Here is a 15,141-nt window from a genome sequence, read left to right as displayed (position 1 = left end):
TCACTCAATCCCTTCCTTGGGCTGACTGTTCCAGTGCTTGACAACCATTCAATGAAGAAATTTTTCTTAATACCCAAACTAAACCTCCCCTGGCATAATTTGAGGCTGTTGCCTTTCATCCTATCACTTGTTACTTGGGAGAAGAGACCAACAACCATCTCACTACAACCTCCTTTTAGGTAGCTGCAGAAACACTGTTAAGGTTATGGAGGCAAACACTCAAAAGTTATAAGATAATTCATCAGCAATGAATAAGGGTAAAATTAGTCATTGCTCAATAATACACTTTCCCCAGACAGCTTCATCTTACTCAGTTCACAGAGTGAATGATGCTCAATTAGAAGGGATGTATTAAACATTTTGGTTTAGCTTTACTGTTTCAGGCTTGGCACATCCCTTATTATTCACCTACCACTCAAATCCTGTAAATGAAACTGGCAAATTCCTTCTTTGCCTTTCAGTGGGCACTCACTATTTTTACCAGGTTTGGTGCAAAACCATGACATGATCTTCTCTACTTAACAGGTAGTGAACTGAGCCCAAAGAGGTAACAACAAAATTATTTAATTCATGGATGCCCAGTTGTAGACATTTCAAGCAGAGCTCTCCAAGTATTCAGCCTTACAGACCACAGGAAAATACGAACTGGTGATCAATAAATTCAGCTCTCTTGTGCCAAACAACCAGCTACAGTTACTCAAAAAAAAACACCCACTGCCAATTTTCCAAAACTTTACATTATAAAGAAAAAAAGGCACTTGGGACTGGAAAAATCAACCTTGTAATGCTTGGAAGGGAAAACTTTAAAAGTACTTTTCGAAGCATTATATACAATTTCTTGAAGAAAACATTTACTCATAACAAATGGGAATAACGTGTTGAGGCACATACAGTTTTATATTTATCATCTATAAAAATCATATTACGTACATAAAAACTCACCTAGTGAGGTTTATACTTAAATACCAGATTACACCTAAAAAGTTGGAAACTGCAATTTATAGGACTGATTCAATTTCTATTGTGTGTTCTTTCACATGCATATAGTTAATGTAGGTCTAAATAATGGCTTACCTTAATTGCAGCTGTTCCTAAGAAACAATATTTTAAATAATGCCTTGATGCTGAATTACCATAGTTAATTCTACCTTTTTTTGATCTGGTAACACCATATAGGACTGTGAATTCTGTATTTCTGTCTAGAGCTAGGAAAAAGGAGGCAACACTCCTCTGGCATTTACTCCTTTGGAGGAGAGTACTCTGGGCTACAATGAAATATCCTTCACCACCACCAATTGTCAACACAGGCTTGAGGAATATCCAGAACAACCACTGAAACTATTTAGAAAAGCCAGCAATGAAAACTACAGGAATTCCAGATATCACCTCTTCTCTAGTGAAATAAATGTGTTTTGATTTTTCATCTGATGCACCCTGCAGATGAAGATTTCAGTTTTAAGAATAATGCCCATTCAAAATTAAAGATGCTTACACCACAAGACTGACTCCAAGCATCAGCGTATTCCTTAATTAAAGCCTGCCAAATGCAATTTGTGGAAAATTAGTCACCATAATGAAGTGTAAAGCCACTGTAAAAGTTAAAAGATAACAGTACCTTCCAGTGTTGTCCATAAACCAATATGTGTTTCTTGGCAATATCAAGCCGGTTCCAGGCCAATGCCAAATCCAGCTGATTTGAAGCAGACATATTTGTACCTAGGAAACAAGCGAAGGACCTAGCAATTTTCATACACTGGTGTTATGCCTTTGCTTTGAAAAGGTAAGCCAATGGGACTGTATGTCAGATAACAAAAGGTCATATTTTTACAGCAGTACCTTTCAGGAGTGCAGTCAGAATTGCCAAGTCAATGTCCTGCTGATCTTCTGACTCCGCATCAAATATGGTTATCTGTTAGAATTGCAGAAGTATACTATTTGAGGTGAGGCAGAGAAGTCTGTAGTTATTTCTTCTTGGTAAAGGCTGTGGTTGATTAAATCATACACATTTCAACACAATCAATGGCAAGGGTCCAGACATTATTTTTCTTTGTTTCAAACAGAAAATGTACCATTTTGTTTTTTAATGTGCTGGCATCCTAGGCAAACTGGCTTCTACCTAGTGCATAATAACATGAGTCTGTTTCCTTTTGATTAGCCTTTAAAGCTGAGAAGTGTAAAAATGCAACATGGTTAGTATCTACCCAGTTTTCAACTATAAAATAGAATCAAATTAAGTAAAATAAAAAATAAGAAAAAATATACTGGGTAGTTTCCATTTTAGCAACCATTGCTACAATTGCCATTGCTGCCATGAGAAATATGTGGTACTCCATAGTATTTTAAAAAGTCACAGCAAACTGGTGAAGTTTCCACTGAATGAAAAAGGGAAACATAATCCCCATTTTTAAAAAGACTAAAAAGGAAGACCTGGGGAACTACAGGCCGGGCAGCCTCACCTTTGTGCCCAGCAAGATCAAGGAGCAGATCCTCCTGGAAACTATGCTAAAGGCACATGTGCTAAGGCACATGGAAAACAGAGACGTGATTGGTGACAGCCAGCATGGCTTTACTAAGGGCAAACTGTGCCTGGCAAATTTGGTGGCCTTCTATGATAGGGCTATGGCATTGGTGGACAAGGGAAAAGCAACTGATGTCAACTATCTGGACTTGTGCAAAGCATTTGACACTGTCCCACATGACATTCTTGTCTCTAAAATGGAGAGATATGGATACAACAGGTGGACCATTTGGTGGATATGTAATTGGCTGGATGGTGGCACTCCAGGAGGTACAGTCAATGGTTCAATGCCCAAGTGGAGATCAGTGATAAGCAGTGTCCCTCAGGGGTCTGTATTTGGACCAGGATTATTTAATACCTTTGTCAGTGACATAGACAGTGGGACTGAGAGCATTCTCAGCAAGTTTGCAGATGATACCAAGCTAGGTGGTATGGCTGATACCTTAGGGGGAAGGGATGCCATCCAGAGGGACCTTGACAGGCTGGAGAGGTGGGCCCATACCAACCTCATGAAGTTCAACAAGGCCAAGTGCAAGGTCCTGCACCTGGGTCGACAAAACCCCAGGCACAAACACAGGCTGGGGGGAGAATGGTTAGAGAGCAGTCCTGAGGAGAAGAACTTGAGGGTACTGGTGGAAAAAAAGCTCAACACAAGTCAGCTTGAAGGAATTACTTGATCTTTCTTGCAAAAACAAAGATGTCTGGCTTTTTACTAAAAACAAAATTGGTAATTTCACAAGCAGCCACCGAGATTTGGGAAGTTAACTAAGCAGGCTCTGTGGGGCTACCCAATATATAAATTAGCACAGGCACCTTTATGTTATCCCTGCATTGGAAATAACACTATTACTCCTGCAACTGCTGTGCCCATGCCAGGACACCACAGAATGAGCAAGAAGGACAACAGCAAATGAAGATGGCCTAAACTCAGAGCATTAACCACACTCACAAACTCTCTGTGCTCCATGCATTCCATCAAAAGGTGAAAGAGATGACTGGACTGTTTCTGTCCCAAGCTAAAGGTGTTTTGAATCATCACTAAGACCTCCTCTTTCACCTGAGGGCCCAGCTCCCTGAAAAACAGAAATACAAGCAAAAATAAGTATATTCTCAGCTACATCTTACCAGTCAAAAAAACTTACCTCAGCAAAAGAAGAAACGTGTGCTGAGCAGAGACATACAAGAAATCTCTTTTATTTCTACTTCCTGCCTTCTTGCAACAAAATAAAACAAAGGCATCCCATAACATAAATTATGATTCACAGAGTCATTAGCTCTGACCATACATATATACTATTGGAAATAAGACAAATCACAAAGTTAACCATTTTCAAAGGATTTTCTGTGAGTATAAAGCAAAAAAATCACTACAAGATCAGAAAATATTTTTCTTTCAATAGTCATATAGGGAAAAAATTGAACCCCTCATTGTTCATTAGGCTTCATATCTCTCCCATCTTTTTTCCCCTCCTTTATCTTTCCATTAACTTTTCCATTCCTATTTTCCAATTCTTTGGAAATAGCAAGAGTATTTTTTTTTTAAGATCAAAAATATGGAAGAAAAAGCAAGTAAACAAAAAAAAATACAATGCAACACAGTAGGAAAAATACTGCTCTCCTGAAAGACTAGATAGAAATGATAAATAAATAATTAGGATATCAAATTTCTTAAATTGTTCTTTTTTTCTTAATTGGAATCAATTCAGGCCACTTTTAAAAAATTTATTTTTCCTTTAAAAAGCCCCTTTGAGCTCAAAAAACTTTAACCAAAATATTAATCTGATATACAAATATATATATATATATCCATTTTGGATGTAAAATTTGCATCAAAGTAGTTTTACTAGAGTCTGCAGCTGAGGCTGCACAGGAGGTGACACAAAAAGTTACAGCTAGACAGTGATTTAAAGACTGAGTTACCAGTGGGTAAATGAAAGCCAAGGAACCTTAGTTCTCCTCCCACCACAGCCTGAGGTTCGTACAACAACTAACCCCAGCCCTAGTCTAAAAAGCTTTTGAGCAACGTAAATCCAAGCCCACTCACAAAATACTAATGACAGGAGAAAGGACTGAGTCAAAGCCTGAGCAGATACTCTGAGGTCAAATAGCAGCAACCCTCACTGAAGGTGAGAAAGTTTATAATACCTCAAAAGAGCTAGATGCAGTTTCTTTTTCATTTTCAAAAAAGCCTTAGTAAATTTCACAGAATAATTCTTTTAGAAGCAGTTTGAGGCAGTGGAGGAAGAAAATCTTGTCTCACTTCACAGAAGGAAAAGCCAGCAAAAGACCATGGCAAGGTCATTACTAGAAGCATTACAAATTATCTCAGTGGTTTTGAGACAGGCTGTTTCAGATCCCTCCCAATACAACAGACAAAGCAAGAGAAGCATTATGCCACTACTCACCCTGTATCACCCATGTGCTTGTGAGAAAAAGCCAGGATATCTGCAGCTCTGCCAGTGCCCTCATAGACCACAACAGGGACAGCTGGGCTGGCCCTCATATACTCCCACACCATTAGGATCACATTGGGGCCTCCTTCTACCACCAACCCAACTATGGGTACACCTTGGCCCATTCCTGTTTCAAAACACACTTAACCAGTTACAAATAGGTCACAGTAACACAAAATATCAGAACAGCAGGTAAATAAATACTCATTAAGGATTCTCATATAAGGTTCAATGGAAAGGAAAGAATGCCTTCACGATCTTTCATTTATCTTATACTTTTTAAGACTTTCACAGAACTTTTGCAACCAGATCAAAAAGACCATGAAAACCTCATGACAATATTGTAAGCAGCCCTAGCATTGGAAAGAAGAAAAATCCTTCAGAACATTCTCTACCTTTACAATAGCTCTTACATACAAGGACATGGAAGGCATTTGAAATGCTGTCAATATCCATTTGTTTACCTACACACACAGAAAAGTAATCAGGCACTTCTTCACAGACTTTCTCAGGTTTCATGGCAGCTGGGTGGGTTGTTTTTTTTTTCAACAATCAGAAATAAATTTCAAGTAAGATCCAATAGAAATGAAAAACTAATAGTAAGAGAAGACATAAGAGGCTGAAGAAGGCAGGGGAAGAAGGACTCAAATTCCACTAATTGTGACAATTTTTCCACCTGGCAAAATGCTGGGAAATTATCTAGTGCTGATATAGAGAACACGCAAAACTGCAAAGTGAGCAGATGCTCAATACATACTAAATAATCTGAGTCATTTAGACATCTCTACAACTGAGAAGCCAAGAAGTGAGTTAGTCCAAATGCACAATATTTTATAAAAATGCTGTCCTTTTTATTCTTCTGATCTTCAGAGTTCAAGACACGTGCAGTTAGTAACTTTCAGCCTCAGTGAAATCTACAGCAAATGAAGATGTGCAACAGGTAACAGGAAATGTCAAGTACCTCCAAGACTTTTAGGATAGTTTTTTTCTGTCATAAACCTGACCGCAGCAGTACTTACTTGTATGTATTTTTTGAAGTGATATGTACTTCTCCAAATTCCTCCTGAGCATCATTTCATTCCCATACTTGCCTACTGTCCCATCATCTGCCATTAGAAAATGAGAATGCATGCTGTTGAGGGTACTTAGTTTGCTGAGTGGATTACTAAGAGTCTGGTACAGGCAAACTACCTAAGAAAACAAAACAACAAAAAAAAGGTCTTCAAATAAAGCAGCAACATATCACCAGTTATGCTGGCTTGTATGCATTTCTGCATCATGTTGTGATCTTACAAAAAGTCCCCATCATGCTTTTTCCTGCTGTATTCAAAGACAGGTTTTCGTTTGATTCTTTAAAGCAACAATACCACAATTAATACCACAGAAAGCATTTCTGATTAGGCTTGCAGTCTTTAGGAAGAGTCACTGTCTGCCTTTCTTTGCAACAGCTGAAATACAAGAGTGTATTTTTCCTAGGTGTTCTCCCACTAAAAATGTGAGTTATCACTTATCAGGAATGTTCTCACCTTACTTGTCAAGTGGTTTTGGAACTTTATGTAGATTGTGCCCTCACACTGGCACTCATACAAAGTTCTAGTTTATTAATAAAAAGCACACATACTAATAGCCTATTTGTGTACCATTAACATGATTGCTCATCCTGAATCACATTAACAACATTTGCAACTGTAAGACAATTACCTACTTAATTAAAAAAAATCAAAAAGGAATGGTAATTTCCTGTAGGAAGAGAAATATTTTTAAATTCTTCATTTACATACAAAAAGCAAAATACAGAGCCCCAACATGCCACAGGATCCTACTGGTGAGCAAAATCTAGGGTTCTACTACTGAGAAAAAGTGCCAAATCTGAAATGAAGCAAGTAGAAAATAAAGTATGCAAGAAAGCTATAACATCCCCTGAATATGAAGGTTGGTATTATAAAACATGTCCAACTCACATCTTTTCCAATCAGATCCCTCTGGTTCTCAATGATCCCCCATGGAGGAATCCCAACAGCACAGATCTTTTTCAGGTGTGGTGAGGCACGGCCTTTCAGTGCATCCCCCACATGCCTGGACACTCCTAAACAGATAATTAAATCATCATTTTTCTTCTACATTTAGAGATCTGCTACATGATACCAATGAAAATGTTTCCCCTAATTTAATTTATTCTATGGTTATGTTTTAACAGACATAACCCATCCCACCCCACCTGTATACTTTACAAGCACTGCAGGAATTGCAAGGCTCAGATGTAATCTGAGCATCAGCACTTCAAACTCAACACATATTTGAAACTAGTAATACTCATATATGCTACTAACAGGGCTCTCTAGCTCCATAAACAAATTATTATTTGCATAAATGCACAGAACAGTACTCCTGTAAGGTCACTGGATTGAACAACAGCTAAAGAAGTAAAACTCTTCCAGATCCATGGCTTACTGACCTCCATAGTTTTTGAGAGCAGCCTGTAGAGAGTTTCAGATACTAACAGGTTAGTTAATAGAATGTCATAATTTAAAACTTTCTGAATTATAAAACACAAGTTAACTTTAGATTTGAAAACTGGTTCAAAAACACCAATTGCAGTTCTCAGTATATAAGTATTTTAATGAAACATATAAAATTGACTGAAAAAGAGTTCTGCTTATCTATTATCAGTGTTTCCTATTACAAGCATAATACTCCGTTATTTGATAAGAAAAAAAAAAAGTAAAAATATTCAGAATGTCTGTTAACACAGCAGAGGCATGTGATGTCACTTCTTGAATTATGCACTGTTCCTCAAAAAAAAAAAAAAGAGAGAAAGAAAAAGCAAGCTTAATTTTTGCTCCAATATCACAAATTAGAATCATAGAATCTTAGAATCATTAAGGTTGGAAGGGACCTTAAAGATCATCAAGTTCCAACCCCCTGCCATAAGCAGGGAAGCCTACCACTAGACCAGGCTGCCCAAAAGTTTGTCCTACCTGGCCTTAAAAACCAACAGGGAGGGGGCTTCTACAACGTCCCTGGGCAACCTATTCCATTGCACTACTACCCTCATGGTGAAGAATTTATTCCTGATACTTATCGGAAATCTCCCCTCTCTCAGTTTAAAACCATTACCCCTTGTCCTATCACTATCTTCTCTGATGAAAAGCCCCTCTCCAGCTTTCCTGTAGCCCCTTTCAAGTACTGGAAGGCTGCTATAAGGTCTCCCTGGAGCCTTCTCTCCTCCAGGCTGAACAGCCCCAACTCTCTCAGCCTGTCTTCATAGCAGAGGTGCTCCGGGCCTTTGACCATCATGGTGGCCCTTCTCTGGACCCTCTCCAACAGGTCTATATCTTGTGCTAAGGGCACCAGAACTGTACACAGTACTCCAGGTGGGGTCTGACCAGAGCAGAGTAGAGGGGCAGAATCACCTCCCCGGCCCTGCTGGCCACACTTCTTTTGATGCAGCCCAGGACACAATTGGCTCTCTGGGCTCCAGCACACACTGGCAGCTCATGTCAAGCTTCGCATCTACTACCACCCCCAAGTCCTTCTCCTCAGGACTGCTCTCTAACTATTCTCCCCCCAGCCTGTATTTATGCCTGGGGTTTTGCCGACCCAGGTGCAGGACCTTGCACTTGGCCTTGTTGAACTTCATGAGGTTGGTATGGGCCCACCTCTCCAGCCTGTCAAGGTCCCTCTGGATGGCATCCCTTCCCTCTTGGATGTCAACCACACCACACAGCCTGGTATCATCAGCAAACTTGCTGAGGATACACTCAATCCCACTGGATGTTAAACAGCACGGTTACCTAACAATTTCATTATATTTGCCCTAAATGTGTATGTTCATATACAAAGAAAGAAACCAGTGGAAGACTGAAACAAATAAAAATAGTTACACTACCGCTGTTTATGCCTTCTGTAATTATCCATGCTCCCGTAGTCTCAGCAGCCTTCACCAATCCTTTGCTGAAAACCTGCTTGACCTTTGAGGGAAGCTTGAAATTTTGAATGCCTCCATGAACAGAGATCACTAGCTTGGGCAACTCCATCTGCCATTCTTTAACCATCAGCTGCAACAACTGATCCAAATTGCTATCATAAGAGAGTCTAATATACTGGAAGATACAATAGTGGGTAAAATAAACATTATTTACATAATTCAAGAGAAGAAACTGCAACATCTCACAAAATTCTCAGCATTAATATCTTAAAGATTTTGTGCAAGATTAGAAAACATTGCTAACATGAATAGCACAAAAATAAATCAGTGAGCAATACAAACAGCAAGACATACTATGCTTAATCGTGGTGAAGTTCAATGTAAAAGTATCATACACACACTGTTACCTGCCTTACTTTTAGATTGCCCTGCTCTCTTAAGACAAACAATCTGATATTCACCCAGAACCACTTTTTGTCCTTCATACACTGAAATTACAAAAAGACATCAGACATATACAAGCCCAGCATCTATTACCTTGGCATGGTAAGTGTGGTCACCATCTTGAAAATTGATTGTACCAAATGCATCTGTTGGACTTGTCTTTGTGTGTTTTTGCACAGACCATTCTTCATCACATCTTTGTGGGGCAGTCTGATCAATGGGCCAGCTACAGTCTACTCCTGGGTGATCTCCAATCAGCCGTCCACAGCAACATCTCACATTAAAAATAAAGACATTATTTTGTATAACGCACTTGCATACAACTCTAAGACCTTCAACAGAATAGCCCAAATAGTTTTTCTGCAAAGAAGGATATTGTAGCTTACTGACATGGAATATAATAAAAATTAACTCAGCTGAAAAAATCTCACCAATGGCAAAATAACACTAAGTTAAATCATAAATATGTTTTGTCAGATGCAAAATTTGTTTGCTACCTAAGGATCACTAATAAAAACTTGTGGGTTGGACTTGATGATCTTCAAAGGTCCCTTCCAATTGTGATTCTGTGTGACGCTGTAACGGTCTAAGAATCCCATATAGGTATTTTGACCCAAGCAATGCAGCTCAGATTTACTGGTCTTGTATGAGAGATTTCAGAGGAGTATCTTAGGACATTAAAATTCACTGTGGTTATTATCACAGATTATTATCACAGGTTATTCTAGGTACTGAAGAAAGATCTAGGAGTTACTGTCATTAATCAGGAGAGGAGCAACCCTCATGCTAGAGAGAACTTAAGGGTGACCTTCATACTAACCTTTGGATGCCAGCAAACTGAATACACAAAATATACAATTGAAGTGCAATGTCCAAAGAAATTTAACAGAAGCTCAGGTAGCATCTAAGGCTTGAAACTGGATGGATAACCCACATTCCAAATTCATTCAGTATTACTGTCATGCAGGCTTCAACAGGCTCCAGTCTCTTTTACAGGATTAACTTCAGTGTAATTTATAGTGACACCTGACAGACCAAATTTCCTTTAGACATTTCAGAAGTTAATATACTCTGGGGAACAGAGATAAATCCTTCCCTTTTAGTCATTTAAGGTACCAGCAGCCTCCAACAGCCCAAACTCAATGACTGCTTTGTGACTTAGATGTATTGCTTATGGATCTAGGGAGAGGTTAGATGTAAACAACATCTGCAAAAATCTGAATAGGTACATTCAGAAAGAGAGTTTTCTGTGGAGATGAGTGAGAACTAACTGCTGAAAAGAAAATCAATAAAAATAACACACAAGCAAAAGAAAACCTCCAAAACACCTTAAGTACATTAAAGAAGCAAAGTGCTTTAGGAAGGCACTTTTTGATACCCAGAAACCATCCAAGTGTGTGTGCACTCCAGTTTTTCAACACAGGCAAATTACATTTGAATGATTTAATCCTCTGCAAATGCAGACTGGAGAAGGAAGCCTTCCACACTCCTAGGGAATTAGTAACTCAATTAAACAATCTTATTCAGTAGATAATTAAGAGTTGTAGAAGCCCAGCACTGCAGAAAAGACCTGAGCTCTGTTGTCACATGGACGATGATGGTTAGCAAGAAAGCAAAAAGTAATAAGGACTGCAGAAAATGGCAATTATTTTTTTTTTGTCAAGCTAATTCAACATAGATTAGTTAACCTAGACCACCTACACCTTCTTCATAGATGAGACAAATAATAGAAAATCACAGAAATCCAGGGACTTGCCAGAAAGAAGTCAGGCATGTACTCCCAACAGAATTCTGGAGATTTTTATTGACAAGTTAGTGTAACCAGAACTATTTTCTGATCTGGCTCACTGCATGACCCCACAATCACTTGCATCATGGTGGTGGCAGGAAGAAGAAGAAGAAGGAAAAAAAAAAAAAAAAAAAAGGAAGATTAGCAGAGGGGACACAGGAGCTGCTGAAACAACATCTAGGGACCTAACATGGATGACCCCGAAAGAAAAACCCCTTGTACTTTTGCCTCCTCATAGGCAAAACAAGACAAGCAGGTCAAGGCTCATGAGCTAAACAAAAAGTATCCAAGCTGAAACTTGGAGAACAAGCCAGTCACACTAAGTCACTTACAGATAAAGAATTAAATAACTGTTTCAGAAGACTGTGAGGAACACAGATGGAAGATCATTGCTAACATTGTGTTGTCAAACAACATATGTACTCAGTATCTGCACTCAGAGTCACTATAGAGACATATCTGAACTAGAATTGTTTCAGAGCTATGTAGCTGCAGAGCACACAGTTCACGGGAAGCAGATTTTGGTAAAACTTGCTCACAAGAAGCACAAGACCAATTACTATATTTATTTAAGTCTTGCTCTGCACATTTTGAATGACGGACCAGATGAAACCAGATCATTCTGATTTTATTATTGGTCTTGCGGAGAAATCTCTCTACAACTGAGCTATTAAGTTTTTTCTGCTTGCTTTTTAGGGAGTCTCCAGGCTAAGAGACAGTAACTGCTAGGGAAAAAATGAGCTTCAGATGAAAGGTATGAAAATATATAAACAGCCTATTGTTCTTTGGTCCGGAAAAAAACCTGTGGTCACTGTACTGATCCTAGAACACTTTCACAATAACAAGCCCTTTCATCCAGGAGTCATTCTTAAAGACAGAGAACTAACAGCAGTCCCAACCAAATACTATATTACCTTCCATTATTCACTTAGATACCATATTACACCATCAGACTCAGAAAATAGCCCACCTTGGAAGGACAGCACTGAAAAGCAATCAAATTCATCATCAATGGATTACATTTTCTGAAATCTTAATTAATTTCAGCCCATCATCAAAATATGAGCACAGAATTGCCCTCTAATATTACTGTTCCACACAGGGTCACATTAGCAGCCCCTCTTAGAACAGCAAGAGCCAGAGCAACCTGCCTTTTCAGAGCTCAGATCCAATAGAAAGGAGCTAACAATCTGACAAGACAAATCCATGCAGTAACTTTGAAAGTGACGGGGCAAATGAACACTGGACTATTTTAGTAATTAACATCATTTGCACTACATACTTAACACTTACATGTAAATGCACCCAGGGGTACGCTGCACTCAGAGCAGCTCAGTGTGCTGAGCAGGCAGTGGAGGAACTGCACATAGACCTAAGCAACAGGTGTGCAGGTACATGCAACTGTGTTTACCTCAGAGATTACAAGAGTTAGGCACTCAAAAGGACTGATATTTCCCAAATTGCTCATGCTCCACTCCAAGCTGGCATCCTTGCTCACCTTAGCCATCTCACAGAAAGGGACAATGTGCTAAGGACTCATGAGGTACCTGGGAGGTCAAAAGCCAAGACTAGGAGGCTCTCATGAAGGTTGAGGAAACCAAAGCAGAACATTACATACAGCTGTTTAGGGTTTTTTTCTGTAAAGCTTTGTGCTGTGTGCTTAGTGACAGGGCTCAGGGAGGATAGGAGCTACCAGCCAGGAATGATGATTGAGTCAGGATCACACAGGAGTTATCAACTCAAACGTGTCCCTGGGACTCATTGGGCTGAACCCTAGGGTGCTGAGGGAGGTGGCTGATGGCCTTGTGCAGCTGGTCTCCATCAGCCCTCAAAGGCTGTGGAGATCAGGGAGATCCCAAATAACTGGTGAAAAGCATATGTCACTCCTGCCTTCAAAAAAGGTCAAGAGCCACCCTCAGGAACTACAGGCTGGCTAGCCTCCTATCAGTCTCAAGTAAAATCAAGGAGCAAGACCTCCTGGAGCCAGTATCTGGGCACAGCAGGGAGACAACAGTGACAGGAAGCTGTTGGCAAGGATTTGCCAAGAGTAATTCATGCCTGACCCACCTGTCATCTGTGACAAAATCATGGGGATGAGAGGAGAGCAGCAGATGCCACCCAGGCTTTTGGCACCGTCTCTCCCCGTATTATTGTACCTGGGCTGGGACATTAAAATCTGGGCAGGAGGACACACTGGTAGGTGAGGACCTGGCTGGCTGGTGGGCTCACAGGGTGGTAGCTGTGGGTCAGATGCTGTCTGGAGGCTGGTATCCAGCAGGGTCCTGTGGGGGTTGTGAAGGGCCTTTCCTGTTCAGCATCTCAACCAGGGACGTGGAGGAGTGGATGGAGGGGACATGCAGCCCTGGAGTGGGGGCAGTTCTGGGGCATGGTCCTGGGTGCTGGTGGGCACCAAGCTGAGCTGGGGCTACCTACATGCCTGGGCAGCAAAGAGGGGCAGTGGTGCCTGGGGTGGTGTGAGCAGGACATGGTCTGAGAGCCAGAAGAGGGAAGGGACTGTACCCTCTGCTTGGTGCTTGTCAGACCCTGTCTGGGTACTGGTGCTAGTTTGGGTCCCCAACACATGAACAAGACTGACAAAGTGGTTGGAGGCGAGGGGAGACCACCAAGATAGTGGGGCTGGAGCCACTGCCCTGAATGGAGAGACTGCAGGACCAGAGCTGGCTCATCTGGGAAGGGTGTGGCTTTAGGGGAGCTAACAGCATCCCTTGCACTGATGGAGATGGAGAAGAAGCAGTTCATAGTGGTGTGTGGTGGGAGGGTGAGAGGCAGCAACACAACGCTCAGACTGGGGATAAGGAAAAGCCTTCTCCCCGGTAGGACAGCTCAGCAGTGGAGCTGGGGCCTGGGAAGGGCACCTGTCTTCATCCCTGGGCATTCCAAACTCTGACTGGGTGAAGCCCTGAGCAGCCTGGTCTGACCCTCCTGCTGAGCCTGCTCTGGCAGGTGCTGGGACTGGAAACGTCCCCAGGTTCCTGCCAGGCTGAGCTGCTCTGTGATTCTGTGAATGCATCATATGCCTTGACTGGAAGTATCTTTGCAATGACTTTACCTTCTTTACCTTAAAGCCTCACTAAGCTACTAGGGAAGGAGAAAGCAATATCAGTAACACAAAAGCAGACACCTGGAAAAGTCACACTTGGAGCATCAAGGGGTAACATGGAGGGTCGACACTTAAGTAAAAGTAACTGCAGTAGCTAAATTACAAAATCCAGTGCCATAACAGGCAGCACTTTAGAGACTGTGTCCAAAAAAATATGCCTTAAAGGTCAGACAGAAAAATAATTTTTGAGAACATCTCAGATTAAAAAAATAATTTGTGAGAACATCTCAAGCCAAAGGGAAGGGATGCCATCCAGAGGGACCTTGACAGGCTGGAGAGGTGGGTCAATGTCAACCTCATGAAGTTCAACAAGGCCAAGTGCAGGGTCCTGCACCCGGGTTGGCACAACCCCAGGCACAAATACAGGCTGGGGGAAGAATGGATTGAGAGCACTCCTGAGGAGAAGGACTTGGGGGTGGTAGTAGATGAAAGCTTGACGTGACCTGCAGGTCAAGGGAGGTTCTCCTTCCCCTCTACTCTGTTCTCATAAGATCACACCTTGAGTATTGTGTCCAGTTCTGGGCTCCCCAGTTGAAGAGGGACAGGGATATACTGCAAAGAGTCCAATAGAGGGCTACAAGGATGATTAAGAGACTGGAGCATCTGTCATACGAGGAAAGGTTAAGAGACCTGGGGCTTTTTAGCCTTAAAAAGAGAAGACTAAGAGGAGACCTTATTTATGTCTTTAAATATCTGAAGAGTGGATATCAAGAATTAGCCTGTCTCATTTCAATGGTGCCCTGTGATAGGATGAGGGGAAATAGCACCAAGTAACAACACAGGAAGTTCCACCTCAAAATGAGGGAAAACTTCTTTACTGTGAGGGTTACAGAGCACTGGAACAGGCTGCCAGGGAGGTTGTGGAGTCTTCTCTGGAGACTTTCAAGA

At 41.0% G+C, this 15,141-nt stretch overlaps 1 protein-coding gene across 1 annotated transcript in view; it reads right to left on the bottom strand.

Moving 5' to 3' along the window:
* Window positions 1-15,141, bottom strand: part of TRPM6 (transient receptor potential cation channel subfamily M member 6) — an 89,080-nt gene that overhangs the window by 55,250 nt on the left and 18,689 nt on the right. The window contains exons 4-11 of the mRNA XM_051643556.1: window positions 9,437-9,617; window positions 8,861-9,074; window positions 6,933-7,057; window positions 5,991-6,162; window positions 4,924-5,098; window positions 3,468-3,591; window positions 1,837-1,909; window positions 1,616-1,716 (exon numbers count right to left, since the gene is read on the bottom strand). Of these exons, the coding sequence (XP_051499516.1) occupies window positions 1,616-1,716; window positions 1,837-1,909; window positions 3,468-3,591; window positions 4,924-5,098; window positions 5,991-6,162; window positions 6,933-7,057; window positions 8,861-9,074; window positions 9,437-9,617 (1,165 nt within the window). The remainder of the gene's footprint in view (window positions 1-1,615; window positions 1,717-1,836; window positions 1,910-3,467; window positions 3,592-4,923; window positions 5,099-5,990; window positions 6,163-6,932; window positions 7,058-8,860; window positions 9,075-9,436; window positions 9,618-15,141) is intronic.

Source organism: Apus apus, chromosome Z (assembly GCF_020740795.1).
Source record: "Apus apus isolate bApuApu2 chromosome Z, bApuApu2.pri.cur, whole genome shotgun sequence".
NCBI classification, from domain to species: Eukaryota; Metazoa; Chordata; class Aves; order Apodiformes; family Apodidae; genus Apus; species Apus apus.
The sequence above is the reverse complement of the archived record's forward strand: the minus strand, read 5'-3'. Positions and strand labels throughout refer to the sequence as shown.